This window comes from Geotrypetes seraphini, chromosome 10 (genome assembly GCF_902459505.1).
Source record: "Geotrypetes seraphini chromosome 10, aGeoSer1.1, whole genome shotgun sequence".
NCBI classification, from domain to species: Eukaryota; Metazoa; Chordata; class Amphibia; order Gymnophiona; family Dermophiidae; genus Geotrypetes; species Geotrypetes seraphini.
The window spans coordinates 17,147,739-17,160,758 of NC_047093.1; the positions used below are offsets into that span (position 1 = coordinate 17,147,739).

The 13,020-nt window shown below is 45.5% G+C and overlaps 1 protein-coding gene across 1 annotated transcript in view; it reads left to right on the top strand.

The window, feature by feature from the left end:
* Positions 1-12,635, top strand: part of CACNG1 (calcium voltage-gated channel auxiliary subunit gamma 1) — a 48,815-nt gene extending 36,180 nt beyond the window's left edge. Inside the window, exons 3-4 of the mRNA XM_033962066.1 lie at positions 2,528-2,665; positions 11,431-12,635. Coding sequence (XP_033817957.1) covers positions 2,528-2,665; positions 11,431-11,657 — 365 coding nt within the window. The 3' untranslated portion in view covers positions 11,658-12,635. The remainder of the gene's footprint in view (positions 1-2,527; positions 2,666-11,430) is intronic.
* Positions 12,636-13,020: the final 385 nt, after the last annotated feature.

The following is a 13,020-nucleotide window of genomic DNA, read 5'->3' on the forward strand; positions in this document are numbered from 1 at the left end:
GCTTCCAGATGAGGCACGGGACGCGCGTGAGGAGCCGCTGCCCACAGCTTTGTGCAATGCAGCACTCAGAGAGCCGGCCTGAAGAAGCCGCATTGATTGCACATTGGACCAGCCAAAAGATAACACCGGGGGGGGCAGGCCAGAAGGCAAGGCACATGGATGGAGCGAGACAACAACGGTAGGGGAAATGCATTTTTTTTTTTTTTTTTTTTGTGATTGATTTGTCTGTTCAGAAAGAAATGCATTTGTTTCTTTTCCTCTGGGTTGTACTGCTTGCAGAGTCTTGCATCTTAATGTTTGTTTGTAAATATTAGTACTTTTAGTTTTTGGTCCTGCATTTGCATGGGGTTATCTGTTTTCTGGGAGGAATGAATGTTAAAAAGCATACAGTGTGCTTTGTGTATTTTAATTTTGTGGTTAACCATTATGTGTTGTTAATACAATTATATTGTGTGTAAATATGAAAAATGAATGGAAAAAATGGTGTTACAATTAGTACTATTTTGGGGGCGGGGTCTGGGGCGGAGATGGGCACGACTTAGCCTAGTGTTCTTCAACTGCTGGTCTGCAAAATAATTATTTTATTTCCGCCGGTCCATAGGTGTCAAAAGGTTGAAGAACACTGGTCTAGCCACACTGTTCCCAGTAGGGTCTAGGTTTAATTTCTGTGCTCCTCTTTCATTCATTGGCTACCTAAATCCCCATTGGTTAGGATTAATTTATTTTCCTATACTGTAATTATGAAGGTGTTTGTATAATATTAAAGATGGTCCCTCTAAATTCAATCCTTGTTTGGTGATATAAATACAGATATACAATATGAATATTATCACCAGTCTGGTCTTTGTATTTTAGCATGAAAAAACTCTTTTATACAGTTTCATGGGTTTTTTACATTTTCTTCTCAGGATCATAAAGATTATTTTTGGTATCAATTACCTTGAAAAGTCAGGATTTCTTTGTACTGGTCATTTACCTGCTGTCCTGCCAGATGGAGCATGCCCAGTTTTCAGCTTCTTCAGGGTGCATTGCATATTCACTGGGGAAATCCTGAAAACCCAACTGGGGTGCGGCCCTGGAGAATCAAGGTTGCCCACTCCTGCTCTATACATTCATGCCATTGGTCTCAAAAATAATACCTTCTAAGAAAGCATTTCTTCACAGAAAGTGGAGTTGAGAAAGGAAGAACCTACAGAGAAATTGGAGAGAGGCATAAATAAACAGGCAGTCCCTGGGTTAAGAACGAGTTATGTTTTAAAAGTCGTTCTTAAGTCGGATTTGTATGTAACTCAGAACTTGTAGATTTTAAGTTTCTTGCTGCTTCCCTCGGCTCCCAGCTGACAAAAGGGCCATCTGTCCCTACTAGTGTTCCCTCTAAGGTACAGCATGCATCATTCCTGGGTTTGCTACAAGAGACGTGTAGGAGTCTATGCCACTGTAAATACTGCTCAATGAAATCAAATGAAGCCACAACCGCGTTCTTAAGTATGAGTCGTACATAAGTCAGGTGTCTGTAACTCGAGGACTGCCTGTATCGGAATTCAGAGAAAGATGATCAGAGACAGAGTTGTCCTCTGTCAATGAAGTGGTGAGGGGAAAGATGAAGATCATTTAGAAGAAATGGATGAATTGGACAGTTCTGGTGTTCATTACCAGCATTAGAAGTGTATATGCCAAAAAGATCATTAAGGTCAGAATCAGCAATGCTATTGGTGGACTCAGTACATCACATGTCAACAAGCCAGGCATCTTTCTCACTAGGAGGCGTCAGCTTGTGGAATTCTTTGCCAGGTCAAGGACGTTTAGGTTAGAATTTTGAACAATTTAGGTGACTACTCAAGACTCAGAGGGGGGGACATGATTGAGACGTTCAAATATGTTACGGGCCGTATCGAGATGGAAGATGATATCTTCTGTCCTATAGGTCCTTCGACCACCAGAGGGCATCCGCTGAACATCAGGGGAGGGAAATTTTGTGGTGATTCCAGGAAATACTTCTTCATAGAAAGGGTGGTCGATCATTGGAACAGTCTACTTCTGCAGGTGATTGAGGCCAGCAGTGTGTCAGATTTTAAGAGAAAATGGGACATTCACATGGGATCTCTAAGGGAGTAAAGTCAGGGGGGTGGGTCATTGGAGTGGGCAGACTTGATGGGCTATAGCCCTTTTCTGCCGTCATATTCTATGTTTCTATGTTTGTGAAGGAGTTTTGTTGCTGAGTTAGGTCATTTATGTTTAGGGAAAAAATGTGTAGCATTGTAGATAACTGCTTAATTTCGGAGGGATGTTCTGTTGCTGAGTTGGCTATTAAAAAAGACATGTTTTGTGTGTGAATATGTATAGTTGTAATTGTTGTTTTTTTTCTGTAAATTAACTGTGTATGTTTAAGATTCACCTAGGTGGTCAGCGAGGAAATAATTTTAAAATACATACATTTCTATGAAAAAGTAATTCTTGCAAAGTCTGATAAGATGTTAGAGCATCTCAATTCTTAAAGACTTTCTTCTGCCCTTTTATGAATTGTTAGAATACAGTATCTCGGCGGCAGCTCTCGCTATCATTGGAGTTGGTTTCATGACAATGGGAACCATCTGCACCCTCTTAGCCTTCAATCCAAAGAGGAACTACTTGCTAAAGCCGGCAGCAATGTTCTATACATTTGCAGGTGAGACTTTTTTCCTAATCTTGGTTAATAGGTATGAATGTGAAAATAATTTGGATTTCTATGGGACCTTTCATCCAACATGCTTGTAGTCCCCTCTGAGCTACATTACCAGGTTTGAACGGTGATGGGATAATCGCACGCCAGACGCCAGCGTGCCGACAATTCGGCGCAAGACAGAAGCGCAAGGGGGAAAAAGTAATTTTTAAAGAGCTCAGACTGGGGGTTTGGGGTGGCAACCCCCCCACTTTATTGGTTAGTGTTCGCGCTGCCGTTGCGGGGGGGTGCGGGGGGTGAAACCCCCCACATTATAGAGAAAACGGAACTTTTCCCTAAAAAAATCAGAAAAAGTTCCGTTTTCGCTATAATGGAGGTTTCCAACCCCCCGAACCTCCCTCCAACAGCAGCGCGAACACTAACCAATAAAGTGGGGGGGGGTGGGTTGCCACCCCAAACCCCCCGTCGGACCTCTTTAAAAATTACTTTTGCCCCCGCGCGCTTCTGGCTTGCGCAAGATTGTCGGCGCTGGATTGTCAGAGGGCTGGCGTCTTGCACGCCACTGTCTATGAAAGAAAGATACATAAATGTACAGCTTTGAGAAAGTGACACACTGCTTGATGTAAGAGTTACTAAAGGTGATTTTACATAAGGTTTATTCTGTTTGTGGTGCAGTGGTTAGAGCTAGAGCCTCGGCACCCTGAGGTTGTGAGTAGAGAATGACACGGTGACAAAATTCACCACCGTTTCCGTCCCCGCGGATAACCGCGGGAAATAATCCCATGTCATTTTCTAGTGTCTATTTCAACCTCGGTCCTTCTACACCAGCATTCTTCAAAGCAAAGCTTGCGGGTCAGTGGTTGTGGCCATTCATACTCTGATTCTTATGTGAGCCAAGGATAATGAAGCCATTGTGACATCACTGATGTGATTGGCTCTTAGGCACTGGTGGAATGAGGCATTATGACATCACAATATCTGCTCTGGATACCAGAGACTGTCATTCTGTAGTGTCTGTTTCAACTTCGGTCCTTCTACACTAGCATTATTCAAAGCAAAGCTTGCGGGTCAGTGGTTGTGGCCATTCATACTCTGATTCTTCCCTCTCTCCTTAAAGAATGACATGAAGATGATTTACCGTGGTTATCCGCGGGGACGGGAATGGTGATGAATTTTGTCACCGTGTCATTCTCTAGTTGTGAGTTCAAATCCTGCACTGCTCCTTGTGACCCTGGGCAAGTCACTTAATCCCCCAATGCCCTCCGGGACAGAAAGGGAAAAATGCTCGAGTATCTGAATAATTTGTAATCCGCCTAGAATTGTAGGATATGCAGAATATTTAATCTAATCTAACCCTTACCTGCTCATACGCTGTTGAAACGGCATGATCCCTGCCGCCGTGATGTGTGCCTCCGTGCCGAATTCGATTTGAGGCGCTTGGGGCAGCTTGCGGCGCGTGGGGCAGAAGGAGGAGAGTGCGACTGTTTTGTTCGGCGGTTTCCGCACGTGCAGTAGAGCGTGAGGAAGTTTCCCCATCAGTAGGAGCCGGTGGCAGTTTAAACGTTGCCTTTCTTCCACGACGCTGCAACCCGGAAAGCACTGCAGACCACCATGAAAACCGGGAAAAAGGTAAAACGAAGGGAGAAGGGCTACTGCTGGATAGGGGGAAGCAGCCACAGGGTGGTGGTGGACAGCCGAGGAAAGAGAGACAGAAAGACAGACAGACAGAAAGCGGCCAAGGAGAGAGAGAAAACGAGAGACAGACACACACACACATCTATTCTAACACCCGTTAATGTAACGGGCTTAAAGACTAATAAATAAATAAATGATTTGAGTGTTAAATTGTAATCTGCCTAGAAATTATATGAGTGTGTGGAATATAGATGTAATGAATAAAGTCCATGACAGTAGTGTAGTACAAGGGGGTGGGTTAGGGGAGGGAACGGACCACCCCAGGTGCCATCTTGGTGGGGGTGTCCTCACCTCTTGGCCCACCCCTGCCACGCTCACTCCCTCCCTTCCCCCTGTACCTTTTTAAAATCTTCACCAGCACAAGCAACTACTCTAGCCTGCTGGCCTGGCTCCCTCTGCAATCACTTCCGGGTTGCGGGACCAGGAAGTGATGCAGGAGGGAAAGCCAGTGTAAGCAGCAGGCAGGAGAAGTTGCTCATGCTGGTGAAGATTTAAAGAGGTCTGGGGTGGGGAGGGAGTGTGACCCGGGGGGGGGGGGGAAAGGTTAGTGCAGAAGGAGTGCGGGCAGAGATGAGGACGCAGGGGATTGGTGCAGAGGGAGTGAGGGGGAGGGCAGAGAGGAGAATGCAGTGAGGCGCCTCCTACCCTCGCTCCAACCACTGGTCCATGATATTTTTCAAAGAGAAGGAACAACAGTAGTGCAGGGCGTGGCAAGGAGGCCAAAAGAAGGCAGAAAACTGGCAGGACTGTGTGTTTAGAACCATCTGTCACTAAGGATCTTTACAGCGTGAAGTCAGAAGGTAAAGGAGACCATTTAGGCAGGAATCTGGCAACCCTGACTCAGAAGGGAACAAACATTCAATCCCACTTGTCTTTCAGCAAAGCGTAGGAGGCTCATAAATAACCTAAGCAGATGGGGTGGGGGAGGGGGCAAAGCTGGTGGATTGAATTAGAAACTGGTTGAGCGATAGATAATAAAGGGCAGTGGTGAACGCTCTTCATGCTGCATGCTGAGAAAGGAAATAGTGGAGTGCCTCAGAGGCTGAGCCTAAGACGCTTAATGGGTTAGAAGGGAGAGGCTGGCTTTTTATAGATGGCACATAGGTTTGCCATAGAGAATGACACGGGGACACATTTTTTTCCCGTCCCCGTGGGAACTCAGTTTTCCATCCCTTTCTTTTCCTGTCCCTGCCCCATTCCTGCAAGCTCCGTCCTCATCTGCACAAGCCTCAAACGCTTTAAAATCATAAGTAGCAACATTTTAGAGCTCAGATTGTGATGTCATAATGCCTCATTCCACCAGTGCCTAAGCTCCGTCCTCATCTGCACAAGCCTCAAACGCTTTAAAATCATAAGTAGCAACATTCGAGAGCTCAGATTGTGATGTCATAATGCCTCATTCCACCAATGCCTAAGCTCCGTCCTCATCTGCACAAGCCTCAAACGCTTTAACATCATAAGTGTTCGAGGCTTGTGCGGTTAAGGCAGAGCTTGCAGGAATGGGGTAGGGGCAGAAACAGCAACAAGGCTCTTGGGGACAGGGAAATTGAGTTCCTGCAGGGATGGGTTAAAATTTGTCCTTGTGTCTTTCTCTACACTGCACCATTCTAGAAATCAAAATGTAGTAAAGGTGAGCCAAGTAAAGGGCAATCAAGCCATTGTGACACCACTGATGAGGTTGGCTCTTAGGCATTGGTGGAATGAGGCATTATGACATCACAATACCAGCTCTGGTTATCAGAGGCTGAAACGTTTCACACTATTTATTTATTCAATTTTCTACATTGTTCTCCCAAGAAGAGAATGACATGGGGACAAATTTTTCCCCATACCCGTGTAATCTCATATTCCCATCCCCGTGAGTTATTTTCCTGTCCCTGCCCCATCCCTGTAAGCTCTGTCCTCAATTGCACAAGCCTCAAACACGGCTTGTGCGGTTAAGGCAGAGCATACAGGAATGGGACAGGGGCAGCAACAAAACTCCCGGGGATGGGGAAATTGAGTTTTTGCGGGGATAGGGATAAATTTGTCCCCGTGCCTTTCTCAAGTTTGCAACAGACTGTGCAGCATCTTAGAATGAGAAGTGACAATCACGCCTTGACTTCTGTATTAGGGCTGCATTATTTTTCTGCAGCATATTGTAAGAAACATAGAAAGATGATGGCAGAAAAGGGCTCTCCCCACTCTATTGACCCACCCCTTCAAGTCTATACCCTAATGACCCTATTCCTTGACTTGACCCTCGTAGGGATCCCACATGGGTATCCCATTTATTCTTAAAGTCTGGCACGCTGTCTGCCTCGATCACCTGCACTGGAAGCTTGTTCCAATGATCAACCACTCTCTCTGTGAAGAAATACTTTCTGGTGTCTGCAGCAGCCACTCTCTCCTCCTCTCCCTATTGGCTAAGGCTCTTAACATTTGCATCTCCTCTTCCTATAGGCTAAGGCTCTTTACACCTGCATTGTGATGTCATAGAACTTTCTGATTATAGAAACATAGAAACATGATGGCAGATAAAGGCCAAATGACCCATCATAGAAACATAGAAGATGACGGCAGAAAAGGGCTACAGCCCATCAAGTCTGCCCACTCTGCTTACCCACCCCCTGTCTATGCCCTAAAGACCCAATTTCCTTATCTTGACCCTCGTAGGGATCCCACATGGGTATCCCATTTATTCTTAAAGTCTGGCACGCTGTCTGCCTCGATCACCTGCACTGGAAGCTTGTTCCAATGATCAACCACTCTCTCTGTGAAGAAATACTTTCTGGTGTCTGCAGCAGCCACTCTCTCCTCCTCTCCCTATTGGCTAAGGCTCTTAACATTTGCATCTCCTCTTCCTATAGGCTAAGGCTCTTTACACCTGCATTGTGATGTCATAGAACTTTCTGATTATAGAAACATAGAAACATGATGGCAGATAAAGGCCAAATGACCCATCATAGAAACATAGAAACATAGAAAATGACGGCAGAAAAGGGCTACAGCCCATCAAGTCTGCCCACTCTGCTTACCCACCCCCTTTCTATGCCCTAATGACCCAATTTCCTTATCTTGACCCTCGTAGGGATCCCACATGGGTATCCCATTTCTTCTTAAAGTCTGGCACGCTGTCTGCCCGATCACCTGCACTGGAAGCTTGTTTCAATGATCAACCACTCTCTCTGTGAAGAAATACTTTCTGGTGTCTGCAGCAGCCACTCTCTCCTCCTCTCCCTATTGGCTAAGGCTCTTAACATTTGCATCTCCTCTTCCTATAGGCTAAGGCTCTTTACACCTGCATTGTGATGTCATAGAACTTTCTGATTATAGAAACATAGAAACATGATGGCAGAAAAGGCCAAATGACCCATCATAGAAACCTAGAAGATGACGGCAGAAAAGGGCTAAAGCCCATCAAGTCTGCCCACTCTGCTTACCCACCCCCTGTCTATGCCCTAATGACCCAATTTCCTTATCTTGACCCTCGTAGGGATCCCACATGGGTATCCCATTTCTTCTTAAAGTCTGGCACGCTGTCTGCCTCGATCACCTGCACTGGAAGCTTGTTCCAATGATCAACCACTCTCTCTGTGAAGAAATACTTTCTGGTGTCTGCAGCAGCCACTCTCTCCTCCTCTCCCTATTGGCTAAGGCTCTTAACATTTGCATCTCCTCTTCCTATAGGCTAAGGCTCTTTACACCTGCATTGTGATGTCATAGAACTTTCTGATTATAGAAACATAGAAACATGATGGCAGAAAAGGCCAAATGACCCATCATAGAAACCTAGAAGATGACGGCAGAAAAGGGCTAAAGCCCATCAAGTCTGCCCACTCTGCTTACCCACCCCCTGTCTATGCCCTAATGACCCAATTTCCTTATCTTGACCCTCGTAGGGATCCCACATGGGCATCCCATTTATTCTTAAAGTCTGGCACGCTGTCTGCCTCGATCACCTGCACTGGAAGCTTGTTCCAATGATCAATCACTCTTTCCGTGAAGAAGTACTTCCTGGCGTCTCCACGAAATTTCCCTCCCCTGAGTTTGAGCGGATGTCCTCTTGTGGCCGAGGATCCTTTGAGAAGGAAAATATCATCTTCCACCTCGACCCGTCCCGTGATATACTTAAATGTCTCAATCATGTCTCCCCTCTCCCTACGTTCTTCGAGAGTGTAGAGCTGCAATTTGTTCAATCTTTCTTCATACGAGAGACCCTTGAGCCCCGAGACCATCCTGGTGGCCGTCCGCTGAACCGATTCAATTGTAGTTCATATCTTTTATGTAATCCGACTTGGGCAGAATTCCAAATATGTCACCTACAAAAATCAGTGCCGCTAGTGTGCCACTAAGCACGATTCAACAATATAAAGGTTAGCGCACTATGTAGAATCATGCTTATCATCACCTAAGCAGCGTTAAGGATCACTATGCATTCTAGCTTTTAGGCGTAACCTATTCTAGGGTTTTCTTGGCCTAAATGTGTTCTCCTAAGGGCTTCTTTTACGAAGGTGCGCTAGGGCCTTGCCGCACGGGCTAGCCGCTACCACCTCCTTCTGAGCAGGCGGTAGATTTTCGGCTAGTGCGCGCTAAAACTGCTAGCGCACCTTTGTAAAAGGAGCCCTCAGTCTCATGCGCAATGATGCCCAAGTCAAAAACAGACACGTAACCTGAAAACATGCCCACCATCCACCTCAACTGTGTCCACTTTTAGGTAAATGCTTTGTACTTTGTATCTATCAAGTTGTGTACCTAACTTTCAATTAATGTAAGAACCTAAGAACTGCCGCTGCTGGGTTAGACCAGTGGTCCATCTTGCCCAGCCGTCCGCTCACGCGGCAGCCCTCTGGTCAAGACCTTACCAATTATCAGTGCCAATTAATCAATTAAGCTAGGCAACAAGATTAGTTAGGCACACCACTGGAGATACCTAACTTTAGGCGGAGTTTATAGAATTTGAGGCCTTGTGTATTAGCCTAGGAAAGAGCAGAATGCACTCCCCCCCCTCTATATTTACGGGGGTTAGGGGAATAGTCCCCTTGCTAAAACTATGTATTCACAAATAACTTTAAGAGCCCCCAGAACCGTACCTTAAAGCTCTGGTGGTCGAGTGGTGAAGCAGGGCAAGAATGATCTTCCTATACTCCTGCCCTGTGAAAGCTGTGATCAAAAATGGCTGCCACACGTTCTCGAGACTGTGGGAACTTGTCAGATCCCTGCAGGCACTCACGGCAGCCATTTTTGATTGCAGCTTTCACGGGGCAGGAGTGTAGGAAGATCGCTCCTACCCTGCTTCACTGCTAGACTACCAGTGCTTTAAGGTAAGGTATGGAGGGGTCCAGGAAGCAGGGGGCTTGCGAATAACCAAAATTGCAAATGCCCAACCCATGAATATGGAGGGAGACTTGTATTTTCTTTTAGTCCACCTAAATTAGGTAAAACAAACATTCGTAAAAATAGATCTTATAGCAAATAAAATAATATCCTCTCATAACCAATCCAAGACCGTACAGTTGGGTAAATTAATGTACACGCTGAAAAGAACCGGTAGAATTCAGGCTCCAAACTAAAGTTACTGTCTCCTAGCTCCAAGAATACTGGGACAGATCGAAGGTCCATCAAGCCCAGTATCCTGTTTCCAATAGTGGCCAACCCAGGTCTCAAGTACCTGGCAGAAACCCAGAGTAGCAACATTCCAGAGCTGAGATTGTGATGTCATAGTGCCTCATTCCACCAATGCCTAAGAGCCAACCTCACCAGTGATGTCACAATGGCTTCATTGTCCTATACTTGGCTCACATAAGAATTGCCATACTGGGACAGACTGAAGGTCCATCAAGCCCAGCATCCTGTTTCCAACAGTGGCCAACCCAGGTCTCAAGTACTTAGCTAGATCCCAAATACTAAAACGGATTTTATGCTGCTTATCCTAGGAAAAAGTAGTGGATTTCCCCAAGCCATCTCAATAATGGCCTATGGACTTCTCTTTTAGGAAATTATCCGGTGTCAGGTCAAAAGCGCGCCGGGACAAAGGCGCGCGCCGCAGAAAATTACTGTTTTTACGGCTCCGACGGGGGGGGCGGGGCGGGAACCCCCCCACTTTACTTAATAGAGATTGCGCTGCGTTGTGGGGGCGTTGTGGAGGGTGTGGGGGGTTGTAACCCCCCACATTTTACTGAAAACTTCACTTCCCTGTTTTTAGGGAAAAAGTTAAGTTTACAGTAAAATGTGGAGGCTTACAACCCCCCCAAACCCCCCACAACGCCGGCGCGATCTCTATTAAGTAAACTGGGGGGGCTCCCCAACAAAACACCCCGTCGGAGCCCCTAAAAACTGTAATTTTCTTCAGGGCACGCCTCCGTCTTGCGCTCAGTTGTCGGCACGTGCCTTTGTCTTTTGCGGGGTTGTCTATGAACCAATTATCCAAGCCTTCTTTAAACTCCACTACTCTAACTGATTTTACCACATTCTCCGGCAACGATTTCCAGAGTTTAGTTACACATTGTGTGAAGAAATATTTTCTCTGGTTTGTTTTAAATCTACTACTTCATAGCTCCATTGCATGTCCCCTAGTCCTTGATCTTATGGATGTTTACAAAAGACAAAGTAATGGTCATTTGTGTTCAGATGCAATTCTCCCTTTTGTCCTTTTTGCACTTAATGAATGATTTTAGCATTTCTGTCAGACCAGTCCACGCACAGGCTCTCATCTTGTGCGAGGGTCTGAGGGACACAACAATTAAAAAGTTTCAAGTTTCAAGTTTATTAGGAGACTTGATCAATCGCTTAATCAGATATTCTAAGCGATGTACACTTTAAAATTTACAATTATTAAATATAAAAAAAAAATAAAACAAACAATACAGTACATACAATTACTTAAATAATGGGTAAGAACTCTTAAATTTAACATTGATAAACATGGGAAAGGAGGGATGAAATACAATTCATAAAGTAAAGAAGAAACATTGAGGGAAAATACAAAGGGAAATAGTTAACACAGGTATAATATAGTAAAACATGATACAGAAAACACATCAGATGAAACCTCTTCCATGTCAGTATGTTACTGTTTTGAATCTCTTCTGTCCCAGGCCTTTGCATCATCATCGCTGTTGAAGTCATCAGACAATCGGTGAAGAGGATGGTCGATAGCGAGGACACGGTCTGGATTGAATATTATTATTCGTGGTCCTTTGCCTGTGCCTGTGCCGCCTTCGCCCTGCTGTTCATCTGTGGAGTTGCTCTCCTCTTAATCTCTTTGCCTCGCATGCCCAGAAACCCGTGGGAGACTTGCATGGATGCAGAACCAGAGAACTAAAAGCTTCCGCTCAGGGATGCCGCCGAAGCGCTCCAGAACGAAAGAGAGCGGGGATGTCAACACAGGAAGTGCTACATTTTCTTAACTTAGCCAGATGGCTGTGCTAACAGGTTCAAAGGCAGCCAGTGGTCATAAACGACACAATGCTGCCTCTGTGTTCAGTTGTTCTCCCCTCCCCCTCCCCCCCCACACACATTGCAGATACACATTTTGCCTTATTTTGTGCTACTGAAATACTGAGTGACCTTTCTCAAGCTATGATGGGAGCTGATGACATGTGAACTCTCAGTACTAACACTCTTCAGAGGTGCCAAAGAACAAAACACCTGTTTCCCACCTTTTACTGGGGAAAAAAAGGGAGGGTGGGGGAGGGGAAGTCTGCTATTATAAAGTCTAAGCGTAAAATTACACGTTTTCTGTTGTAAAACAAAGGGCTCCTTTTACTAAAGTGTGCTAGCATTTTTAGCCGAAAAATGACCGCCTGCTTAAAAGGAGGCGGTAGCGGCCAGCGCGCGTTAAGGCCCAAATGCACCTTTAAAAAAGGAGTCCACAGTAATTTCCAAAGATTTATCCAGGGTTAAGTGAATTTACCCTGTACTACCACGAATGTTTGTACAGTATATTTCTAAGGGCTTTTCCGCAGTGGATAGTAATGATGGTTTCAAGATGCTGATTTGATTGACAAACGCAGCAGCTAATCTGCTGAGCGCCAGGTTCAATTGTCTGAATTTTGTAAAAAACAACAACAACTTTTATAAATGAAGGATGTCTAAGAAATAAAAGATCAACACAAGATCGTTTAAATGAAGATTTCATATCCTATGTACAAAAGTTTTTAAAGAGGCTAAACCCACCTAAGTCAACATCATTCACATGGGGAAGGGGTAAAACACGGACCTGACGGACCTGACGGACCTCGCGGATCTAAACCCGTACGGCCTTAAAAATCTGAGGTCCGTGTCCATGGCGCTTGTAGTTTGGAGACCTCTTTTCCGATACCTATGTCCCCGCTCTCTTGGCTTCTGCTCTGCCGCTCCAGCACTAGCCTCTGGCTCTGACAGACCTCGAAGAGATTTTTAGCGCTGACGGATCCTAACACTTTTCCCTCCCTCTGCTGAGACGGATCCATCAGCGCTAAAATCTCTTCGAGGTCTGTCAGAGCCAGAGACTCGTGCTGGAGCGGCAGAGCAGAAGCCAAGAGAGCGGGGAAAAGAAGTCTCCAAACTCCAGCTCTAGTCTCTGGCTCTGACAGACCTCAAAGAGATTTTTAGCGCTGACAGATCCTAACACTTTTCCCTCCCTATGCTGAGACGGATCCGTCAGCGCAAAAATCTCATCAAGGTCTGTCAGCGACAGAAACTAC